This window comes from Lissotriton vulgaris, chromosome 5, assembly GCF_964263255.1.
Source record: "Lissotriton vulgaris chromosome 5, aLisVul1.2, whole genome shotgun sequence".
In the NCBI taxonomy this organism is placed as follows: Eukaryota; Metazoa; Chordata; class Amphibia; order Caudata; family Salamandridae; genus Lissotriton; species Lissotriton vulgaris.
Window position 1 is genome coordinate 1598141826 of NC_141693.1, and position 26206 is coordinate 1598168031.

At 43.5% G+C, this 26206-nt stretch overlaps 1 protein-coding gene across 1 annotated transcript in view; it reads left to right on the forward strand.

The window, feature by feature from the left end:
• Positions 1-26206, forward strand: part of TSSK4 (testis specific serine kinase 4) — a 654871-nt gene that overhangs the window by 481601 nt on the left and 147064 nt on the right. The window contains exon 3 of the mRNA XM_086920432.1: positions 25175-25523. Within this exon, the coding sequence (XP_086776558.1) occupies positions 25175-25523 (349 nt within the window). The remainder of the gene's footprint in view (positions 1-25174; positions 25524-26206) is intronic.

Genomic DNA, 26206 nt, shown 5'->3' on the forward strand with positions numbered 1-26206 from the left:
GGTCTTTGTTTAATGAAAACAATACAAATAAAGATGAAGAAAAATTGGGGGGAGCAAATAACTGTTAACTGGTCTGTTTAAATATCCAAGTTCTCCTAAATTGTAATGCTTGAAGAAGAATTGGAAAAATCAGATAACAATGTATCCAATCCGGTAAGCTGCTTTTCTTTGACCTGGTTGTTAGTAATTTTAGTTTAAAAATGTCTCTTACTAGTATTGATGACAATTTTGAAAAGCAAATTGATTGTTATGGTTATTTCTCTTGAGTAACAGGGTCTTTTCAATTCTAGTGCAACATAGCCTTACTAATCCAAATGGGCAATTCAGGGGTAATTGCCCAGCCTTTGCGACATGCAGGAGTGGGAGTTAAAGATTTCAGATAGGCTATGTTTTTACATGTCTTGGGCAATTTCTGACCATAGAGGACTTCAAGGTGATTGACTTAGGGTAAAAAGATCACTTGACGATGGAGATAGTACTACATAGTTGATAGATTAAGAGATAAGCCTTGCCTCGATAGTGAAGTAACCTACAATAATAGAATAAGGGTGAACATTACAGATGACAGCCTTAAAGAAGTCTCACAGTTTAAAATACATAACAACCTGATAGTTAACAGAGCGCACAAAAATACAGAAGTACAACTCTTTGACACAAGTATAGACCATTTTGCAAGTAGTTCATAAAACTTCAGCCAGGGAAATGGGCGGTAAAAACTATTCCATTAGGAGGCGGTTTGATGAAGAGTGCAGAATAGTCAGGAAGGATGTTAATAAAATGCTCAGATTATTGAAAAAGAGTTATGATGAAACTGTGGCTCAATAGTGTAGAGGTCTGGGAAATAAATATATACTGTTGCTGAGCGATAAAAAAGTTAATTCTATAAAATTGTCTAGAAAAATATGCTGGAGGCTTTATCTAAAAATAATTCCAAACAATTTTCGAGTATGGAAAATAGTAAAATGGTACTTTCACCTACTAATTTGAAAGTCCACGTGACTGAAATCCAATGAGCTACATTTATTTTACAGTTCTATCACACTGATAGATCAACTTATACCGATCCAGTTGTGGGTCTCTTTTTTGGAGAATTTGCTAATGTTGGCCACAAGGTGTGTGACAGTTTCTGAAATAATTAGTAATATGAAGCCATCATATGTAGGGGACCAGACAATCTGCTGTCTGTAGCGTTTAAGGCCGATCTCCATAGGTGGTCTGCTATCCTTTTGTATTTTTTATGTAATCTTTTTATTGAACAGTTACTCAGTATGCATCAATGTTTACAATTGTGAATAGTAGCATGATAATCGGGTGTGGAGAAATTTCAAACACCAGCAGTTTCAAATAATCACAACATGAACAGATGTATCACTTTGATATAAGTGCAGGTATAGTGGAACATAAATGAATACGATCTACTTCAAAGCTATCTTTCTCCCACAAGTCCTCTGACTGGTCGGTATAAAGATAGAATCGACGGGAAAATATCGACTAGCATTAATATCGAGGTAAGAATATCGAATAGTAAAAATATCGTAGTAGTAAATATCGTTGTAATAAATATCGTTTTGTGAGAATGACAAAAATATCGTCAAAAAAAATATTGATGAACAGAATATCGTTGATCAAAATATCGTTGTATATAATATCGACCCAAAAATATAAAGGGGCCGATTATGATTGCGGTTTTTCCGCATCCTCTGGGCCGGCGGAAGCCACCGCCGGCCCCGAGGATGCGGAAAAACCGCAACGGACTGACCAAGGACCCACCGCCACATTAGGATGGCTGGTGGGTCCTGGTTTCCGTCCGCAGCTTTTCCGCCGCGGTCGGCTTACAACCGCGGCGGAAAAGCTCTGATATGGTGACGGTGTCTCTCAGACACCGTCCGCCATATCAGGATGGGCTTTAAAAAGTGCTTTTCCGCGGCAGGTTTTCCGCCGTGGAAAAGCATACGGATCTTCACTGCGGGGGCTCGTTGCGGGCCCCCTTGGTGAAGGGGGGTGGGGGGTGCACATGGGGGGTACCTATGGTACCCCCCTGCATTTGCATGCAGAAAGCGGCAGGCACCGCGCGGTGCCTACCTCTTTCTGCATGCAAATGCAATGCGTGCATTTTTAACATTGCCGCGGGTGCAGCTTGAAGCTGCACCCGCTGCAATGTTAAAAATAGAGGATGTGACCGCCAGGGTGACGGTCACATCCTAATTGCACAGGAGGGAACTCCGCATGCCATGCGGAGGTTCCCTCCTGCTCTGGGGTCGCGGACGGACGAAAGTCCGTCCGCGATCCTAATCGAACCCTTAGTGTTATAAAATTTAAAAAAAGTATGTATTATGTTTTTAAAAAACTTACAAAACTCCTACTAGTAATAATATGTGTTTAAAAATATTTCCTACAAAAGAATTGTTAAAATTCTAGTAGCGGGTTATTGGTATTACAGGGGATAAGGGTGGGTAGTAATTTAAAAATGTAGTTTTAAAAAATTGTATAAAATATAAACAAATTAGAAATTTTTTAAGAAATCAAAATTTTAAATCGAATTTTCGAATTGTTCACGAAATTAAATTTATAATTATATTTAAAAATTTCAAATTAAAATTTTAGGAGCGGGTTTTTGGTATTATAGGGGATTAGGGTGGGTAGTAATTTAAAAATGTAGTGTTAAAAAATTGTATAAAATAATAATTATTTAGAAAATTATGAAATCGAAATATTAAATCGAAATTAAAAAAAATTCACGAAATGTAATATTTAATATTAATAAAAATTATCAAATTAATATTTAAGGAGCGGGTTTTTGGTATTATAGGGGATTAGGGTGGGTAGTAATTTAAAAAAGTAGTGTTTAAAAATTGTATAGAATATTAACAAATTTGAAAAATATTATGAAATCTAATTAGAACATCGAAAAATCTAAATTTTCACGAAATTAAATTTTTAATTATAATTAAAAATCCCTAAATAATATTTTATGAGTGGGTTATTGGTATTATAGGGGATTAGGGTCTAAAAAATAAATTATATTTAAAAAGTTATATGGTTTACTATCCAGCACTTTCTCTGACTTATGTTGGATTAGAGTTAGAATAGTAATTTATTATGGTTTACTATCCAGCACTTTTCCTGAGTTATGTTATGTTTGGAGTCAGAATAGTAATTTATTATGGTTTACTATCCAGCACTTTCCCTGACTTATGTTGGATTGGAGTTAGAATAGTAATTTATTATGGTTTACTATCCAGCACTTTCCCTGAGTTATGTTATGTTTGGAGTTAGAATAGTAATTTATTATGGTTTACTATCCAGCACTTTCCCTGACTTATGTTGGATTGGAGTTAGAATAGTAATTTATTATAGTTTACTATCCAGCACTTTCCCTGACTTATGTTATGTTTGGAGTTATAATAGTAATTTATTATGGTTTACTATCCAGCACTTTCCCTGAGTTATGTTATGTTTGGAGTTAGAATAGTTCATTATAATGGTTTACTATCCACCATTTACCCTGACTTATGTTGGATTGGAGTTAGAATAGTAATTTATTATGGTTTACTATCCAGCACCTTTCCTGAGTTATGTTGGATTGGAGTTAGAATAGTAATTTATTATTGTTTACTATCCAGCACTTTCCCTGACTTATGTTGGATTGGAGTTAGAATAGTAATTTATTATGGTTTACTATCCAGCACTTTCCCTGACTTATGTTATGTTTGGAGTTAGAATAGTAATCTATTATGGTTTAATATCCAGCACTTTCCCTGACTCATGTTGGATTGGAGTTAGAATAGTAATTTATTATGGTTTACTATCCAGCACTTTCCCTGACTTTTGTTGGATTGGAGTTAGAATAGTTATTTATTATGGTTTACTATCCAGCACTTTTCCTGAGTTATGTTATGTTTGGAGTTAGAATAGTTAATTATAATGGTTTACTATCCACCATTTACCCTGACTTATGTTGGATTGGAGTTAGAATAGTTAATTATTATGGTTTATTATCCTGCATTATATATTTACTATTTTAATACGAATAATATATTTAATGTTGTAATATTCATTTCAACAATATAGATTAAAAACATTTTTAAAACATTTTTACATATATATGACAAGTTTGTAAATTAATAAACAAAATTTAAAAAAATATATTTTTCTTTATTCATAGTTTAATTTGTTACTGCAAAGATTTTGAACATTTTAATACAAATGTAACATAATATTTCATAACAAATTATATTGCAGTTTTGTACATATATACAGTTTCAATAAAGCATAAATTAGTATATTAAATTTTAATAATTTTTATTAAAATTTAATATATTACATATTTTTAATGTCATTGTTTTTATCAAGATATGTACATAACATAAATTTACATTTTTTAACATCTGAGAAAAATATTTAACAATCAAAAACATATTTTAATATACAATAAACAATTAATACATAATTCTATTGCACATATTAATGTATATTTTACAATATTCATTTTTTTAAACAATAAAAAGTAAATTATTACTAAACATGGAAAATATTATGCTATTTAATACAATTTTATTTTGATCAAAAGGGTATTTAGTCCTATTTTAGTTTTTATTATGCAGCCATTTTGTTTTTGGAACTTCACTTTTTACTCTATCAACATCGTTGTTTGGGTCATTTTAGAAAACGGAACCTCGCGGTTGGGAGCTGCTTCTTGTTGGTGAAGGTAAGTTTATTTTACGTTATTTTTAAAGATATTTAACGTTATTTTAGTGATAGTTGTAGTGTGTACGTGTCGATATGTGTAGTACTTTACTCTTTATGTGAGAATTACGTGTTATTTAGCGTCGTTATGGAGAACGTACTTTGTGAGGTATTTCGAACACAAGTTACGTTTAGTGTTGTATTAATGGATGAATTTAGATGTTTTCATATGTTTTATATGCTATGTGTAGGCTATGTGTATTTCGTATGTTTTGAGGGTGCGTTTTGTTTCTATTACTTACAGGTGTTCGTTTTGGGGAGCAGATGGATTGTAATGCGTATTTTGTTAAAGCAGGTACATGCTTTTTTACTTTCCCTGCTTTTTCGGGTTTTCTACCTTTTTACTCGTGATTATTTATCACCTTTTTAATGGTTCCATTCTCGAGAGGATTGCGACGTGGGACTATTATCAAACAGTTGTATTTTTTGCAATTTTTGGGGATTTTAAACACTATATGGATAGCGTTTGCTATTATTGCTGTGGAAAGTATCACAGTGGAACATATTCTACAGCAGCAGAACCGTAAGTAAAAGTGATATTTACTTTTGGGTTGCATTGTGTTATAGTGTACTATTTACTTAAATGTAATGTTATTATGTCTTGTAATAATATATTACTTATATTTTTACATGACATAATGTTACTACATTCAAATAAATAGTATGTTTTGTTATGCTTTGCTTCGTTTTTAGGTATTTATTTTTAAAGGATGGATTTAGCTATTAGGTCTAAGTATGCTAGACCTTCTATACTTGGGTACATTCTAGTTTTTTGCTGGAGATATTCGTACATATTTAATGTTTGTTTACTTAGTTTAGGGCCAATTTTAGAAAGGGATTGCTCTATTCTGAGTTCTTGGTAGCTTTGTTCTTTTTTAATGCTTTGGATTAGTTTGTGAAGCGTTGGTTGACTTCTTCCTAAAGAGGCTTGGAAGGCATTATGCCATCCTTCAACTGCATTGTTAGTTTTAGCTTTCTGTGCTATTGTACTAGCATACACATTCCACCATGGAATTTGAAATTTAGGTTGTCTACGGTGGCCTGAACGATGTAATCTTCCAACCCAGGTGTCTTCAAAATAGTCCAAGAAGGGAGTTAGTTTTTTCTCATTGGTGCGGTAGAAAGGGCTGTCAATTAATAAATTGTAGTAGTTAGCTACTTCTGTTGTTGGTACATATGCCAATGCAATCAACTTTTTTATTTGATAAGCATAGTAACTGTTTGTAGAATATTCAATGCTTAAAGTAGATTTTTGTAAGTGCCTCCATATACTTTGGTTGTAGTGATAATAACAACCTTGTATTGAGGTATGGGGATATATTTTAAGGATAGCTTGAATCATGGCCATTTCAAAGTCAATTATAATTCTTTGTGGATAGTAATTATCAGTTAATTCTTTGATAGTTGTTAAAAGTTCAACGTAGGTAGTATTTGTTTTGTTTGGCAGCAGAGTATAAATTAGAGGGATATTTGTATCTTGGTATTCACCATGGATGGTGTAAAGTTGATAGAAAGGTTTGGGACAAACTTTAAAAGTCCCGTCCATCATCCATGTTTCACATGATTTAAGTTTTTGCAAATTACTATTTGTAGCAAAAAGTAAAATTCGTTTGTCATGACTGTGGTTGTCATACATTAAGAATTTATCCTCATTATGTGTAATGGTATATTCAGGATATATTTTTATATCCTGAAAACTTTCTGGGGTTGGTGGAGTTGGATCTGAAGCACGTTTAGTTTTTGCAATTAATCTTTTTAAGTTGGGAATAGAAGGTAGCTGTCCTGTCACATGTTCTGGCACTTTGCTTAAAACATTTTTCAAAATACTAGTGCGTGTTTCTTGTGATCCTGTACTAGCATCTTTCAATGTTTCCAGTGCTTCTCTAACTTCCACTTCTGTTACATTTGGTGGGTGGCTATGCTCACGTACATTTACCACATTGTTATCAACAGTTGTTGCTCTACCATAGCATGCACTTGAGTAATATTTGCTACATTTCCAATGGGTCTTATTCGCTTTTATTCTTTCTTGGGTGTAGGTGTAACCCATGTAGCTCAGCATTAGTTTCCCTTTTTGAGAAGTAATGAAAGTAGCTCCAGTTGCCATGTCCAAGGTAGATCTGTGGAAACATATATATGTATTTTTAAGAACATTGAACACGATTTATAGAGGTGTGTATAAGAGCAGGAAAAAGCGTGAACATATACTTACTATGTGGCTTCACTGGTAATTCTTTTATTCTTATTTCTCTTTCAGAATTTTCTCCTTTGTAAGTTCTGTAGTAGTGGTAAAGAATAATTGAAAGACATGATTTAGTGTAATAGCTGTTTGATTTTACTTTCAGAATTGTTATACATACAGTGACTATACTTACTTGATGTAGTAGAAGATGTTGGTAGTGTAGTTGTAGATAGGCAAATAATTTTGCAGAGTCTGTGGAAAAAAGATTCATTGTGTTACTGATAGTATTTGGATAATAGTAGTTTATAACATATGAAGGAAATTGCACATTTACTTAGCAATTTTAAATAATTTTTATCAGCTATCTAAGTAGACATGGATAAGGTAGTTCATAAATGTTTTTAATTCTAAGTTTCTGGTCGTTGTTGGTAAGTTCTACATTTTTTTTTCACTCTAAAGAAGAACAGTTTTTAAATTAGGGAGTTTAGCTACTTTTTGCTAGGTTCGAATGAAAAAAGCAATGGGATTTTACTTACTTGAAGTGTAGTGTGATGTTTTGTAGTTGTAGTCGTAGGTTTGTATTCTCTTCTCTCAGCAAGGTAACCGTTTTTCTCCAAGTTTGGGCCAAAAATGGTAAATTACGTTAAGTGTGTAATTGTTTTTATATTAGTGAGTTAATTAATGGTAGCTTTTGATTGGTTCAATTAGTGAAATTTCAAAATCATTGGTTGAGAACGTTATTTTGAATTTGAAAACCGTTATTTTCGTAAGAGTTTGTTGCATCACTAATTGTTTGTTAATTTACATAGTAAAAAGTTTTATATGTGCTTTTTTGTTTTATATGTAAATAGTTTACATGTAGAAAATAATGAAATGTGTTTCACATTTATGCAATCGGAGTGTATGATAGTATCAGTAAATGTAAATTTTCTTAACTTATATTATTTATTTTTATATAAATAAGTAATAGGAAAACTAAATAATTATATGTGTGAATAGTTTTGTAGAGCAAATTATTACAACAAAGTGAATAAAATAAAAGAATAGTGCATATCTAGTTGGTAATAATAAGACGATATTTTTTGTATCTGTCTATAAGTAGAGAGGTCGTCGATGTTAGTGTAGTCGATATATATGTCTAAGGTAATGTTATTTAAAATAAAGTCGATAATGTAGTAGTCGATATTTATGTTGTCGATATTAGTGTGAACGATATTAGGGTAGTCGATAACAAATAATCGATATTTGTGTGAATCCTTGTTTAAGAATAGGATGACGATATTAATGTAAACGATATTTTAGTGACAATATTTTTTTCTGACGATATTTATGTAAACGATATTCCATCATGGAACTGACTGGTCACTAGTTCTCTCTATATTGGCTCCATTTACCCCAAATCTTTTTGTACTTTTGAGGGCAGCCCCAACTCTCACGTTCTGCTAGTTGACACCAGTTGAGATCCTTCATCAAGTCCCTGATAGTCAGGGGTCCACTTGCCCCTCATGTTTTGTGCAATATTTTATTTTGATACTCCTGCTGCCTGCGTCAACCATATCTTTAATTACCAGGCCAGGTTTCCTTCTTTCCTTCCTCGCTGTGCATAGCACCAGCCATCTAGCCTCAAGGGGGACCGCAAGTCCTTGACTGTGGCTATGATCTGTGTGACTCCCCTCCAACGGTTGGATCACTGGACAATCCGTAAAATGTGGACGAAGGAGACAACCATGTCACAACCCCTGGCGTAGGGGCCGGAGTCATAACGACCCAAACGGTGCAGCAGGGCTCTGGAGTAGTAGGATCTGTGTAATATACATAGTTGTATGAGGCTGGAACGAGCTTGTATGGCTATTTATCTAGGGCTTTGGAGGGCCACCACCAAGTCATCATCTTCTATGAAGCCTATGTCTCCCTCAAGGTGGGCTCCCTCAAGGTGGGCTCCTTAGTATTTTATTTAAATGGGTGTCAGTATCATCCCTGACCCAATCATGGAGGAGGGCAGTCATAAAGCCAATCTACAAGAAGGACCCCATTTCCAACCCTGCAAATTATAGATTGGTATTGCTCTTGGGCATGTTCTCCAAGATCTACTCCCAAACCTTACTGAAACAGCTTTAAGAATTGGCATTTGGAACAGACATTATTCCAACAGAGCAAGGGGGTTTCAGACAAAATCATTCAGCAATTGACCACTGTTTTACCGTATGGGGAGTAAAGGTTGATATATTTTGCTCCTATTTCATCGACTTCCAGGATGTCTTCGACCATGTAGATTGAGGCACCCTTTGGGAGAAATTGCGTTGATGGGGCATACCATCGGAATTATTATATACGTAGTGGAAAAGATGATTGACAATTTTGAGGGTTATACATTTTAATCTATTAGGAAGATTGCTGTAGGGAAGCGTATTCCCAAAGTGCTTTATGGCACCGATTTGTTAGCTCTTGATAAGTGCTTGGATTAGGAATCTTTCGAGAATCTCCGTTTAAAAACGCTTTTGGATCTACCAACTAACAGGCTCTGAGATTCCACCATGGTACAAGGGTGCATGCATTACAGGATGGTTTTTTGGGTGGGAAATTGCACCTTCCGGCACAAAACACAACCCTTAGAGGCTTTATCCTCTGTATAAGTGTGTTGTAGAATGCAGCACACTTAGGAAGAGGAAAAACTAAGGAGAAATAAAGATATTTCTACTTGTTGCATCTCTGTCTGGAAGGTGTGCAATTTTGTCACATTCCCAGGTGTATTGCTCTTAGTAAATCTAGGAATATATCAAAAAGCATGGGTGGATGCATGGGAAGACCCACTCTACACTCATATAACACCGTGGACTTGCGCTGCCTGCCGTTAATCTGGATTTACCAAACCACGCAAGGCCACACAGGCTGGATTTGTGTGGCTTGATAAATTTGACTTAAAGATTTGATTGCCCTAGTGCCACCTTGCTTGACAGAAGGGCAACCAATCCTTTCATAAATGTGGCCCCTGGTCTCTACCTGCTTGTTCATGTGCTTTGGGTTTTCTGTCTTGTACTATACGTCTAAGTAGCCAAAACAACTTCCTACCCACATTTTGCAGGATTTACTGTCGCAATGTGTTAAATCTTTCATTTTCATTCACAAATTCCACTCTAATTCAGATCTAGGAATCTATTTTTTATGTAAAGGAATTAATTAGCAGGGGCAAGATGGCAGCACTTAGCAGGCTGACTGCTGAGCTAGTGGGCAGTGGCGTCAGGTTCGAGTATATGACCCTGTAATAGCCGAGCCTACCTGATGGAGGAGATATGCAGATCGATAGCTAAATCAGACTTTTGACTTTTTGACAGATCGTACTTTTGATCTTACAGCCTTACAGCCTCACAACCTCAACCTCTACCTACCTCCTTGTACGTCTCCTCTGGATCTCATCGCTCATCACTCCTCATTGTTCCTCATCGTTGCTCATCTCTGCTCTTTGTTGCTAGTTTCTCTTGTCGCTCTTGCTCTTTTGCTCTCTTGCTCCTGCTCCCGATTGCTCCTGGTTGCTCCTGACGCTTGTGGGAGCGAAGCAGTCAAATCAGCAGAGACTCTGGGAGGCTTGCTTCGCAGCTGCTGTCGCTCGCTCACTCGACTGTCTGGTGCGGGACTGTGTCCGAAGACTCCTCATCGAGCCCGTGGTGCTAGCCAGGGTGAATAGCGGCGGAGGAGGCGGAGGCGTCGGAGATGCCTCCGAAAGTGCTATCGGCAGCGGCTTCTAGGGCGGCTGCGTGGCGGCAGCCCATAAGGCCCGTGTGGAGGGGGTGGCACAGGCAGCGGAGGCAGCAGCATTTGCTTGGAGTCCCTCACCGCGATCAGGAAGGCTGTTCTCCCAGGAGCCTGACCCGGATCTACCAACACCACCACCGCCGCCCAGAAGAGGGAGGGGCGGAGCCTCGTCCAAGGATCGGCCAGCAGGACCCTCAGTAGTTGAGCTCCTCCAGAGGGCGTCCAAAGATCCAGAAAAGAGTACGGAATCTGGGCAGGACAGTGGCGCAGAGCTTAACAAGGACACCCCTCCAGGCTATGAGTTGAGCCAGGCTGCCATGAAGGGGGCTTCTCTGCAAGGCGATGCTGGTCTCTCCCCCACCCCCTTCTCCCTACCCCAGTGATTCCAGTGACTGTCCCCGTAAGGAATTTGAAAGGTCCACTGAACTGAGTAGCTTGTCCACTTCAGCAGGGGGATTAAATGAAGGCAGTAGGGAGGCGAGAGGAGGGAAGTGTGAGGGGGACATTAGCAGGACTTCTGGGAGGGATGCACGCGTCGGATCGGGGTGGCGGAATACCGGTCATTTCCAGCCCAAAGGTTCAGATAAATCGGATAAATCCCTGACTGCCGGCCTCCACCAGGCTCAACCAGACCCGATAGTGAACAGATCGCCCAATTCAGACCAACAAAGGGATGAACAAAGGAATAAGGATAAGGGTAAACTGGAGCAAGAGAAGGAAAAAGAGGAAAAGGAGCCCAGTGATTGTTTTTATTCTCTATCTGAAGGAGCTGAATGGTCTGATGATAGAAGGAGTACATCGCAAGGGGGAAGCAGTTTAGATTCAAATGGGGAAGACAGCGACGACGAAAAACCACAAACAGCTGTAAAATCTGTACAGAAGGGGATGCTGAATAGGGGAGCTCTTACCAGGCTCAGAAGGGAGCTGGCCCAGGACGATTCTCCAGCTACCCCCATGCAAATATCAAAAGAGGTACTTTTAGCAGAGGAAGGCGCACCTCCAACGCTAGATGTAATACATCAGGCCATTTTGGCCCATAGAGAAGAAACTAGGCAAGATAGCCGGAAGGCCCAAGCAGGCATGAGGAAAATACAGGGCGTTGTGAGCAAGCTGTCAAAAGCATTTTCAAATATGGGTGACAGAGTTTCGAACTTGGAGGATAGGATTGAAAGTAATAAATAATGGACCTGTCCTATATTTCGCGTCAGAGATTAAGGCTAAAGAATATCTGGGCACATTGGATAAATAAAGAGGTAGCCCTGTCAAAAGTCCTGTCAAAAGTAGTGACTAAGTTATAGAGCATCTGGTTCTGTGCAACAAGAAATGCACTATGGCTCTTTTGTTCTGGCACGCGTTGGTGGGGGATGAGGGATGGGCGAAGGGGGCATGAGGGGTTGAGAAATGAGGTTTATGTCTGTATATTTATAATACTTATAATAAGTCACGGGGTCGAGCGGGGATAAGGGAACAGGACATTCTAATTGGTAGATATCTGCGAAGGGATTTCTCTTTTGGGTTAGGCTTGTCAAGGTTTCTCACTGTCTTTGATAAGTAAGGGTCACGGTAGGATGAATTGTTCACGTTGAGTTAGCCACTGCCAACTCTCTCAGCATACATCACATGCTCAGACCTTCGTCTGAGCGTCCCAGTGGGGTGGAAGGGTGTTCTAAGGTAGGGAGGGTGTGTGGGGTTGGGGGTGGTGGGAGGGCTCGAGGGGGCTGGAGTGTTCTACGAAGGGGAGAAAAAAGTTTACCTGGTACTTGGGTTTGTATTTTTTGACCGCTATGCTTTTTGTGTCAGTATTATACAGTTTTGTAAGGAGACAGATGTTGGATAATTTTGTACTAAGTAGCAATGGGGAAGCTTAAGATATGCTCTATCAATGTGGGAGGGCTGAACGATTGGTCCAAGAGGCAAAGATTGGGATATCTAGCAAGAGTTAATCAGTTAGATCTTATTTGTCTACAAGAAACACACTTACCGGGGGCCAAAAAACATCTATTAAGTATTAAAGGCTTTGATTTGTTGGTATGCTCCTCCCAGACATCTACTATAAGAGGGGTGGCTATATTGGGGAAATCATGTCTGGGGGGGATTGATCGTTCCCTAGCAGATCCTTGGGGGCATTGGGCAATCACCAAATTAAAGATGGGGCTCACGCTGTGCGTAATCTATGGATCTAATCAAGATGACCCGGAAGTATTCAATAATCTGGAAATAGAATTAGCGAATTGGGCTTTTATTATTTGCTGCGGAGATTTTAATATCTCTGCTGATCTCAGAGGTGGGGACGGGTCAAGTATTTATAAGGGTAGTAAGCCCAGGGTCTTTAACACCTTCAATGCTAAAGGTATTCCCCCCCGGTGCTGCATTCCCTGATTTACCATTGTTCATGACGAGCTCAGCTCGTCATGAGCACAGCTCAACCATGCCTCATGACGAGCTGAGCTCGTCAAGAGCATTGTAGGGGTTAAAGCTCTGTGTTTCCTGATTGGGTCGTATAGTTTAATAGATGTCTGGGGCCACAAAGAGCAACATGACCCAGGGTGTACATATTTCTCACACCCGCATAAGAAATATTCTAAGTTAGATTATTTTCTAGTTTCTACGTCAGAAGTGTCGAGGGTGTGGATTAAAAAACTTCCGAAACGTATTTCGGATCACAACCCCCTGGTCTTAATCTACGATGTGGAGAAAGCCCTAAAAGTCAGATCCAGATGGACATTCGAGAGAAGACCTTTGGCCAAACCTACATTTATAGAGCACTTGAAAAAATGTGTTGTAGAGTTCTTCGATGCAAACAGGTTTACGGCCTCCCACAATTGCGTATGGGATGCTTTTAAATCAGGATTTAGGGGGGATACATATAGCTTTTCTGCTATGCTGAGGAAAGCTGACCGTGATGAACATGAGGAATTGGTTGGTCAGCTAATGAAGGCTGAGGAGCAACACCTTAGTGAAATTATATGTGTACATAAAATGGCGACCATTAAGGCCGACCTGAACAAATGGATCTCTCAGAAATATTCAGATGAATATCAGGTACATAGGGGTGAAATGTATGGGGAGCAGGCCAGGAAGCTTCTAGAATTGAAAATCAAGCAGGGAAGCAGTAGAAATGTCATTTTAAAAATACATGAAGATGATCAGGAGTTTGTAGAACCAGCAGATATTTGCAGGGTGTTTAAAAACTTCTATCAGGGGGGCGTGGCCAAGATGGCGACGGAGTGAGACGCTCTTTCGTGTCCCTCCGGCGCCAAACCCAGCTAAGCCTTGTTATAGCGGCAGCGAAGGCTTAATTTTCGCATGAATGGGACCTGCTGTGGCCCCTGGAGCTGAAGGGTCCGGCTCGGAGTCGCAGGTGTAGCCGGGAAGTCCCGCGAGTGAACTTTGCAACAGCGGCAATCTGCGGCCTGGCAATCCCCGGCCTGGCGTGGAGGGAGGCGCCGGACTTCCGGTCCGCGACTGTGCGGAGCAGGCTTCACCGGAGTCCGGACGGAGAGGCAGAACCAGCCCTCGTCGACCAGCGCAACACCTCTCCGCCTGCTGGAGGCGGCAATCGGCGTGGGGCACTGAAGGAGAGGATCGGCGGGACCTGGTGAGTGCGGCGGCCTCGCTGCTTCCCCCTCCCCCCCGGTCCCACATCGGCGGTCTGGCGGCGCAGCTTGGCCGCGGTCCCCCCACCTGCATAAAACTCTGAGGCGCACCCAGACGTGGACTGGTGGACGCCGGGGGACCGCATTGGACCGGAGTGGGCCTGGGGGGGGGGGGGCCGACCGTCTGGCAGCCCGTGTCCCATGGCCGGACGGTGGAGACTACGGAGGAGGCCCAGAGACCTGTAGGTGCCCGGCACTCTCGCTACCTTACCTCCAGCGAGTTCTGGCTCGCCTCAGAGACGGCATTGGCAGGACATCAGCAAGGACTCACGCCGGCTTCGACCCACGGCTCCCGATCGGCCACTAGCTGGTTCTGGCACACGAAGGCAGCTACCTTGAGCCTCACATTGGCGAGGAGACGGGCTCTGAGCTTGGGCCAGCTGGATCTGCGAACACAGTGGCCGCGGCGCTACGCCCATACCGCCCTTGCCTCCTGCCTGAAGAGGGCCTTCCGGCCGAGCTACCCCACCGGACAGGGTCCCGTTGGGGCCTCTTGCGTAACGCGGGAGAGGTGGGGATCCCCGCTGGGAGCACTGGGAGTGTTGGGATCTCGACGGCTGGGGGCTTGGGCTCCCCCGGGCTCGGGCTTCCTGCTTGGAGGTGGCGGCGGGTCTGCATCTGAAGAGGGTGACGCCGGATTAACTCTTTGGAGCGCAGCTGTCACGGACTGTATTCAGCCGGGCATCCCCGGGGCGCAGAGCAGGAGCGCACTCCTGTAGGGAGGCCACAATTGCAGAGCGGCCTGGACAATTGGTAGCCACCACCTCGAGCGACCGGACCCAATGAGAGCGGACTTTGCACCGGCCTGACTGGGTTCTGCTGCCTTTCTGGCCTTCCTTGTACTTGTCTGGTGGGCCCACGGCGCCCAGCCCCCCATCTCCGGATATAGCAGGGGGTGTGGTGGCGGCGTGCATTGCGGAGGACCGAGTGGGGCAGTCCTGCCTTCCCACCGAAGCGTGTATCCCAAGATGTCCAACACACTGCGCAAGGGGAGGAATGGGAAAGATGGCGCACCGAAATCTTCCCAGCAACCAAGCAGTCGGATGACGATGCCCCCGCCACCAAGGCCTTTATGACTGAGCTCTTCGCCTCTATCAAAGAAGATATCTCCGAGCTTCGGGCCCAGTTAGCTTCGGATCTCCGGGAGGTGCGGAGGGGTATTAGGGAGCGGGTCGCAACGCTGGAGGATCATGACCTGAGTGTGGCGAACGATGTCCACCAGTTGCAAAAGGACATCATCCGGCTAACGGAACAAAATCTAGACCTCCAGACCCACACGGAAGATTTGGAGAACCGTTCCCAGCGGAACAACATCCGCATTCGCGCTGTGCCGTGGGATGGTGAAGCAGGGGACTTGCGTGGATATGTCCAGGCGCTCTTCCTACAGATCTTGGATGAAGAGGAGGCACAGGACATTAGGATAGATAGAGTGCATAGAGTCGGCCTGCCCAGACGCGGAGGGGGACCCCCTCCGGACATTCTTGTCTGTGTCCACGACTTCCAGTTGAAGGAACGCTTCCTACGGAAGGCCAGAGCCATCCCATCTTTACAATTCAGAAAGCATAGTTCGCAGCTCTACCAGGACCTGGCGGCGTCGACCCTCCAGAAACGACGTGAATTCCGACCTGTGACTTCCTTCCTGTGGGAGCGCAATATCTCCTACTCATGGGGTCATCCCTTCCGCATCATCTTTCGGTGCCAGAACAGGCTGGCGCAGATTCACTCTCTCCAAGTGGCGAAGGATCTTCTGGGCCTGGAGGATGACGCGCCAGCACAGGAGGCGAATACTTCACCATCGCGGAGGCGTCGCCGGTCATCCTCATGGCATAGAGTGGGCCCGTCCCCGAACCGGGTGCGGCCGGACCGCACCGCTAGTCTGCAAGAGAGGGGGGATGCGGTGGCATCGGTGGCATCGGCGACACTGGCAGACTCCCAACAAAGCTCTTGGGCAGCTTGAGCCCTAATCCACGGATGGTTTGGTGCCGGAGGGGCACGAGTCCTGGAGTCCTTTGGGGTGGATTATACTTTTGTAGAAGACACCCGGATCATGGCCCTGGGGGACACTACTTCTGCCCCCCAACCCCATTTCCATCAAGGGGGGCCCTGGGGGCCTTGCGGACTATGGACTACTGGTACTGTGGAGTGCAAGGTTCAGGTTTAGTGAACTGTGTTTTTTCTTCATGTTTCTCCTGTTCTTCTGTTTACCAGGGGGGGTGAGAGGGGGGCGACGAGGGGGGGCTGCGTGGGGGGGTTGGGGGGGAAGGGGGGGAGTTGGGTTGCTATGTGGTGGCGTCTGGAATGTCTGTGAAGTATACTTTGGTTCTTTTTCACTTGTGTTGATTGTGCTCCAGTCTGTCGGGCTCCTGGGAGGGCATACTATCTGGGTGGGAGCTGTCATTGAACCTGGGGTTCTAGGCCTTGAGAGGTGTAGGGGGGTCGGTGACGATTTGGAACAGCTTGGGGCTTGGGGATCTGCTTGGCTGCCTTTGTGGGGAAGGGAGCATGGGCAGATTATGGAGATGTACATGCAGGGGGGAGCTTGATTAATTCCCATGCCGATTAGCATGGGGACTTGGAATGTGAAGGGCCTCAACTCACCCCAGAAGCGCCAAAAAATTGGGAAATATATCTCTGATCACCATTTAGACATTGTGGGACTCCAAGAGACTCACTTGGCGCGTAAGGACGAGCTTCGATTACGTCATAAGCACTTCCCGCTCATTTACAGGTCGTCCGCAGCTACTAAACATAGATGGGTGGCACTTATGTTCCGAGCGTCCCTTCACTTCTAACCTACGGGGGTCAGCTGCGACAGGGAGGGGCGTTGGTTGATGGTTAAGGGGGTACTTCATGGCACGAGCTGTACATTTGTGGTGGTGTATGTCCCTAACTCGGGGCAGAATGGGTTTCTCCGTGATCTGCTGGACAGAGCGGGGGATTTTGTTGAGGGGCATGTGATCCTTATGGGGGATTTTAACATGGTTTGGGACGAGGGCTTGGACTGTTCTAAGACTCGGAGGGCGGGCACTGGGGTTTTTTCTGGGGATACTCAGAGCGTGGTTGGTGACCTTGGATTGATTGATAGCTGGCGCTTCCTGCATCCACACACGCGAGACTACACATTTTATTCCCATGTACATCATACCTATTCCCGGATAGAGCATATCTTTGTAAGCCAGGCCTTCAGGGGAGATTTCCGTGACGCTAGCATTGTCCCTCTATCGGTGTCAGATCATAGCCTACTGGTGCTGGGACTCCACTGGCCGACCGGGAGAGATGGGACGAGGAGATGGTATTTCCCGCCGGCACTTGTTCAGGATGACACCTCCTGTAGGGCACTGCGGAAAGCGATTGGGGACTTTTTGGCCCTCAACCCGGCTTCGGACACTTCCCTTTTTAATACGTGGGATGTGTGCAAGGCCTCCTTGCGGGGCACCTGCCTCAGTCTTAATGCCAACCTCAACCGGCTGCAGAGGAAGTAGCGGGAAGACTTGGAGGCGGAACTCGCGGTCCTGGAACAAGTCCACAAAGCCGATCCATCTAGGTTGACCCTTAGAGCGCTGTATGCCGTCAGGGGTAAACTTAAGGCCCATTATAACAACCGCGCAGAATCTTTCTCCAAAAGGGAGAAAGATTATATTGGAGGCATCCAGGATCCAGCAGGGACGTTACACCATAGAGATGAGGACAAAGCCGCTTTCTTTGGCCGTTTCTATGAGACGCTGTATAGGGGTGGCTCAAGACCGCTTCTTAGCGGACCTTCTTAGCGAGCATCCCACGGGTATCGAAGGAGTGGAATGATCATCTTGCTGCCCCCATCGCCAGATCGGAGGTGTTGGAAGCTATCAGGGACCTGAAGCTCCACAAGGCACCAGGACCCGATGGCTACACAGCATTGTTCTATAAATCGTTTGCTTCAGAACTTTGTGATATCTTGGTACCCCTCTTTAATGAAATGGCGACCACGGGCCGAACAACGGGCTCCATGGCGGAGTCCGTGATCACGGTGCTCCCAAAGCCGGGTAAGGATTTGACTCAGTGCTCCTCATATCGTCCGATAGCTCTTCTCAATGTTGATGCTAAACTATATTCCACCATCATAGCGCGCAGGCTGCAGGATCTGATGCCGGCAATAATACACCCAGATCAATCGGGATTTATTAAGGGCCGCCAGACGCATGACAATTTGAGATGAGTGATACATCTTGTAGAGAAGGCCTCTCGGTTCCGTATCCCAGCGGTACTGGTGGGGTTGGATGCAGAAAAGGCCTTTGACCGAGTGGATTGGGGATTCCTATTCCGCACCCTGGAGGCATTCGGCTTTTCACGCCAAGTTATTACCATGATTCGTGCAAACTACGGCACTCCTACCTCCAGGGTTGTCGTTAATGGTCACTGCTCCGCCAGTTTCGCCAACAACAGGGGAACCAGGCAGGGCTGCCCTCTATCACCCCTCCTTTTTGCTTTGAGCATTGAACCCCTGGCCCTGGCGGTGTGGGAGAGAGAGCAAATAAAGGGAATCCCCTTTACGGGGGAACAGCATAAAATCTCCCTTTTCGCGGATGATGTGTTGCTGTCACTAGGGGACCCGGCCCAATCCCTGCTGCAAGTTCAATCATTACTCTCTGACTATGAGGAAGTGGCCGGATTCAAAGTCAATTTTGGCAAATCGTATATCCTGAATTTGACGCTCCCGCCGGCTGAGATGGAGCGACTTCGCCCACTTACGCCATTGGCATGGGCTCCCGCCTCCCTGCTTTACCTGGGGGTGTGGCTGACACCATCCATTGGGTTCCTGTTCACAGCTAATTTTCCTCCTATACTCTCGTTGGTGCGTGGGGAACTGGACCGATGGAAGCCGAAATACATCTCCTGGTTAGGTCGGATCCATGCCATTAAGATGGTTCTCCTTCCCAGACTCTCATACCTCTTCCAGGCGCTCCCCATCCCGATAGAGATGGACTTTTTCCGACTCCTTAAGACTCTATTGCTGAAATTCATCTGGCAGGGCGGACGGGCACGCCTTTCCTATACAACTCTGCGGCGCCCGCGAGAGGGGGGGGTGGGTCTCCCTGATATGCACCTGTACTATAAAGCGGCACAGTTGCGGGTGCTAGTGGAATCGTCACAACAAGAGTCTGAGAAACACTGGCTGCACATGGACGGAAGTGTGGCAGGAAGGTCGATATGGAATCTGGCCTGGAAACCTAAAGTGGACAGTCCCAGAAACGCATATATTAGCACGCCCACGAGCACTGTCCTGAAGGTGTGGGACACGGTGACGGGGGATGATCGCTGGACGACGTTCCACTCGCCCTTTACTCCTCTGCATTTTAATCCGGCCTTTCCACCGGCGCTGCAAGAGGGGCCGTTTCTACTCTGGAGAGAGGGCAGTAGAGCCCTTACGCACCTGTTTCACGGCACGGAGCCCCTCTCATTTCCTAACTGCATGCGCCTACTATGGCCTTCCGCCTACGGAGCATTTTAGGTATGCCCAATTGATCCACTGGGCTACCTCGGCGGGCATGCGGGAAGCGGCGACTAGACCGCCCTCACTCTTTGAGGCCTTTCTCTTGGGGACAGCCACGATGAAAGGAACAATTTCCTTTATATATAAACTCTTGCTTCGTACTGCGATCTCTCCTCGTCCGCGTTACATGGACCATTGGGAGGGGCTTCTGGGTAGGGACATTGCAGAAGAAGAATGGAAGGGTCTCTGGCGTGACATTCGGGCTCATAATCACTCAGCGGACCTGCGGGACGCCCACTTTAAAACTATGTTTGACTGGTACCTATACCCCTCCAAATTGCATCGCATTTTGCTGGCGTCTTCAGATCGCTGCTGGAGGGGCTGTGGTCTACTGGGAGATATTAGCCACATATGGTGGGATTGTCCAGTTATACGGCCCTTCTGGACGGAGATCTTGTCACATATCAAAGAAATACTGGGGTATCCAATCCCGGATTCCATGGCCTTTGTTATCTTGGGCCTTCAGGACCCACTATTGGAGCATCAAACGAAGGCGGACAAACAAATACTGTGGCTCTGTCTGGGGGCAGCTAAACTTACTTTGGCTGCGGCCTGGAAGAAACCCACGGCCCGGCTATATCTTTGTGGCACGCGAAGCTGTGGAGGCTGATGAGCATGGAGAGAATGGCGGACATCTTCCTGGGCAATTTTAAGAACTTTATGTTTAGGTGGGGACCTTTGGTCCGATTCTTATCGCAAGTATTGCCATCAGCGGTCTGACCATCGGCCCTGCGAGCCCTTCATCTCTTTCAGATTTAAGTAACTTGAGTGAATGTGTGACTGCGAATGAATATGTATGGTGGCGCCACCACCCTGGGGGGAGGGAGAATTAGGGGTGGTGGGGTGGGGGGGAGTTTAGGGGGGGGTTCTGTATTGTTGCGGCATTGCATAGATGCGGGGAGATTTTGCTTCCCCGGGGGCTATCAAGACCCATGAACTTGCTTGCTTGACTTTCTCCCTTGAGGAGGCAACCGAGGCTTCCGGAAACGTAGGATTATCAGCTCATGCACTATTGTTGGATTTCCTTGCACCCCGGACGGTCTACTTGCTGGACACTGTCATAGCAGAGGTGACTGTTGGGGTCTTTGCCCAGTCCTGCATATGTACTACTGAGCTATTGCCGCTTGTTTTCCTCTCTTTTTCTCTCTCTATCTTTCCTTCTTTCTGTTTACTAAGCAATAAATACAAATTTTACACAAAAAAAAAACTTCTATCAGCATTTGTATACCGAGGAGGGGATAGGCCTGCACTGGGTGGATTGGATGGCCTGGAAGGTCGAGGGCAGGATGATTTTGGCCCTAAACTATTAGAACAGGATAAATTAATGCTCAAGTCCAATATGACTATAAGCGAAGTGGAAGAAGCTTTGTAGGATTTGGCGTCAGGGAAGGCTACAGGGCCGGATAATATTCCTATCGAGGTATACAAGTGCCTGTAGGATGTTTTGGCACCATTTATGTTAGATCTATTAAATGGTGTAATCTGCTCTGGAGATGTGCCGGTCTCCTGGAAAAGCACAAATATTGTTGTTTTTCATAAGAAGGTCAAGGAAGATCTAGGGTCCTATCGCCCAATATCCCTCATAAACGCAGACACTAAAATGTATTCGAAGGTCTTGGCCAAGAGGTTGTGGGGGGATCATTGGCGGTCTAGTCTCGCCATGGCAGCACGGGTTTGTACCGGGTCGCGACACCGCTGATCACATCAGGCGGGTGATCGCGTTATTCAATGCCCAGGTTGCTGTGGGGGGTCGGATTGCCATGATCCTCCTCGACGCGGAAAAGGCCTTCGATCGGGTCACCTGGAGCTATCTGTGGGGGATATGGCGGAGGGGCTTCAGACCTAATATCTTCAGGGCTATAGCTCTGAGGAGATTATCATATCGCGGGGGACACAACAGGGATGTCCCTGCTCCCCAATTTTATTTGCTTTGTACATCCACCCGCTGGTTAGGAAGATTCTAGGCTGTGAGCATATTAATCCCGTGGTGTGCAATGAGTTTGAAACCAAGCTTATGGCGTATGCAGATGATCTTGCAATAACAACGCCAGACCCGGAGCAGGCTATAGCGGCCCTTGTAGAGATCACCGCAGAATTTGGTCAATATTCAGGATACCATCTTAATCAATCGAAAACCCAGATAATCTGTTCGAATAAGATCCAAAAGAAGGATGGCAGATATATGGAATCAGCAGTTTATTTGGGAGTTAGGATCAACTCCAAGGTAGATTCATAATGATAACTACTTGCCAGTACTTAAGACAATCACGGCAGAGCTAAAAAGAATCAACTGTGTACATCTATCTTTAATAGGTAGAGTTAACGTCATTAAGATGACCATGTTACCCAAGCTACTGTACCTCTTTTGTACCATTCCTTTGGTCGTCGGTGAGGAAGTGCTAGGATCTTTAGAAGCAGCCTTCGCGAATTTCATCTGGCAATAAAGCAAAATTAGACGGTCCATGAAATTTCTCTCACTACTATTGGACAAGGGGGGGTAGCGGCTCCCAATATAAGATTTTATATGTTGACCTGTCTTTTTAGCCAGATGGCTATTTTATTAGATGGCACTCAAAATACATATGTCCATTCATTAGGAGTAAAATACCCACCCTCCATATTTGAGTTGTTATTAGGTAAAGAAACCACCGGTGTACTTTTACGTAAAACGGATAAACGTTATTATAACAAAAAATGATATAAGGTATTGGAAAGTGCTTGGCGGGTTTGGAATGGTATTCAGAAGCTTCTGGCAATTCTGAAAATTAATTATTATACCGCACTTTGGCAGTCTAGCCGGTTTCCGTATTTGAGTATGGATAGCCTTTGGGGATTGTGGGAGGACAAGGAATCAGAAGAGTGGGAGATTTGTATATTGGTGATAGGATGCTGAGTTTTAATGAAATTCAGAGGAAATATCAAATCCCCGCTTCACAAGGATTTAAATTTCTGCAGCTGCAACAAACACTATCTAGGATTAGATCACCTATCACTCCAGGGGGTAAAAACACCGTGGTGGAATATATTTTAGGTGGGGGGGCCAAAATGAATCCTATCTATAAAGTCCTAATCTCAACCCTCCAGGATGATATTGATAAAATGGAATCGGCTTGGATGGTCAAACTAGGGGATCCGGCTGTTGATCTTGTAAAGGTGCTGGATTTGGCTGGGAAATGGTTCCGCTCAATGAATTTGAGAGACCAGCATTATAAGACGATATTCAACCTATATTTTACCCCGGCTAAGCTATTTGGGTGGGGCAAGAGGGAAGATGATAAATGTCCTAGATGTTCTGAGGGAGCAGCTGATCTAGCCCATATGTTTTATTTCTGTCAAAAGCTATCGGAGATCCGTATTAATATCCAGAAATGTTGGGAGGGGCTGCTAGGTATAGAGGTCATCCTATCCCCCACCCTAATGATTCTTGGGTACAACAGCAAATAAATCTGAATAAGGATGAAGAAGCGTTTGTTTTTATCTCTGTGGCTATCCTCCGGATTATTCAGGCAGCAGGTTGGAAGGATATTGTGTCCCCGTCCTTCCAGAAGTGGCTCTCACGCCTGTTAGGGATTCATAATATTGAGTCAGCCCTCTACAGGGGAAGAGGCAGAAGAACAAGAGAATTAGGACTAAAACTATGGGCCCGCTAAAAACCTGGAGAGAATCTTGCCTATAACATGAAATTAGGTTTTAGGAAGTCTTAATTGATTGTTTGTATCTTTTTATACCTATGACCGGAATCAACTGTCCTATTGCTATTCTATTCGTAACCCCTGAAATATGATATTGTTTATATCTCTTTTTATCTCTATCCATTACATCTGAATTATTTAACGATTTTGATACATGTGTAATGGTTTTATGGTTATTGTATTCTGTATTTAATAATCTGTACTAGCTACTAAATAAAATCCCCCCCAAAATAAATAATCTATATTTTAACATTTGATAGTAGCATGCTGTTTAAAAAAAACTGCTTTGAAAGATGGAGTACGTAGCACTGACAGTAATTAGTCTTGGAGACTTTTTTCCCTATATTTATAGCATACCAGACAGAAGTGTAAGGGGTACAATCTTAAAATTTTGAATAGGAGTTGACCCTAATTGGAGAACTGTAGGCTTCAGAAGAAAAGTTGCTGAAAACCTGGGCTACTGTCTGCTTCAGTTAAAATTGAAATATTCGGCGGTACATCTCTTATTAGATTGTCCACTTTTTATGGGTGAGAGAAATAAAGGCTCTTCATCCAGTGTTAAAGAGGTGTGGGATTAGAGGAGGTAATGGTGCATAAGTCACTTTATGTTCTATGCAGAATCTTGATATCAAAATTGTAATTGCAAATTATATTAGGCTTAAGCAGGCAATATAATTTTACTAAACTGTTAAATTTGTTTTTTAATTATCACATACTGCACGTATTACTGGGAATGTCTAATGTGTCAACATATTATGTAGTAATAGGATATAAAGGTCTTAATCTTTGTACATTTTCATTATTTTTTAAAATGTTATACAGTGTGTAAGTTATTTTGTTTTAAATATTATATATCTGTAAAAATAATTTCTTGGAACTAAAGAAATTTATTTATTTAAACCTGAGCCAATAAAGACCCTATATTACCTGCTCCAATTTAGAGAAGTTGCAAGTTTCAAAAACAGCAGTGTACAGCAGGATGATATTGTTGTACATCATCATGCCAGTTTGTTCTTGAAAATGAAAATTATAATAGTCCTTCAAATTCCAAATGTTGTGGAGTTTGCCCACAATCTTTAAATATTGAGTACAGACCGGCATTTTTGACAAAATCTAAATTTTGCTGCTAACGTACACACTTTCCCAGCTCTCATAATACAAAGAGTTCCTATTATTCCCCAAATCCACAGTTGTCGTTCCTCAAGATAATGACAGCTTCAACTGACTTACAGAATCTGGTGCATACATTGTTAAATAGTCATACATGAACCAGTTGCAATATGCTGAAGCCATTAATATCTGCTGTGGGCAATTAGGGTATATGAGAGTGATCAGTGGAGTTCTCTAGCATTAGACCTTTCATTAATACACACATGCTTTCAATACTCCCTGATGCCAAGTGGAACTTCTCCTGTGTTTTTTGGCATTAAGTGTGCCACTCTGAAAATTCATGATATCCTCCTGGGAAAATATTAGGAACTGCAAAGAGGTTTTTAGATGGTTTTTAGCATTCAAGTTCTGTGTAATACATTACGGTGGATTGCACCAGCGATCACGACCCCTTAACTTAAAGTATAATCTGATTCTAAAGTATCTCTCCTCTGTTTTCTTGCAACAGAGACCTAAAGCTTGAAAATCTTCTATTGGACAAGAAGGAGAACATCAAGATATCAGACTTTGGGTTCGCCAAGGTTGCCATGATGCCCTCCGAAGGGACTCCCAACATATACAGTCAGACCAACCTCTGCCAAACTCACTGTGGAAGCTACGCATATGCTTGTCCTGAAATACTGATGGGTCAGCCCTACAATCCCTTCCTGTCAGATGTCTGGAGCATGGGGGTAATACTGTACGCCTTTGTGACAGCGACTATGCCTTTTGATGATACCAACTTGAGAAGGCTCTTGAGAGCCATGCAGGACCAAGTGCACTTTTCAGACAAGAGTGACATCTCAGATGATTGCAAGGTAAGTCTGATTAGGAGCAACAGCTATACAAATGTTAAAATACAGATATGGCAGAGTTGTAAGAAAGAACCAAAGAGCCATATATTACGAATATGTTCAAAGGCTAGGGAGATTTCCAATCAATATATTTTTAGAGCATTCCTGCTGAAGTGGACAAATTAGTGACAGGTTCTTATTGGACGAGGATCCTCCAGTGCTCTTTCTTGACATTTGTCTTTTTTCTTCTGCCAGTGAGCAGTTCACAGGACTCGTATCTGTCATATCTTCTTTGTGAGATCTTTACTTATCTGATCACCAGCTTTCTGTTTGCCCAGATACCACTGCCTCTCTTTTCTCCTCAAATCTCCATAGATGGGTTAGCTCGTTCCCCATGTTCAAATGGCTTCTGTCTTTTTCATCCTCTTATTGGTACATTCTTTCTGGATCGCCACCGTGCATGGTGGTTAGCTCAGGTTACCATGGTTAGACCCACCAAGTATGCCCCTGAGCATTCTGGCTTCATGATTGGGCAGCTTTTGCTGTGTGACGTTACACAAATGAGGGCTCCTCCTACCCAGGTCTGAAACAACGATAAAAGGTGGGCATGGGTGAAGGTGTTTCTTTCAACCCAAATTCTCAGAGGAACTGGTGATTTGCTAAATGTTCTGGAGTTTTCTGTAGCAGAATGGTGAGAACATGGTGAT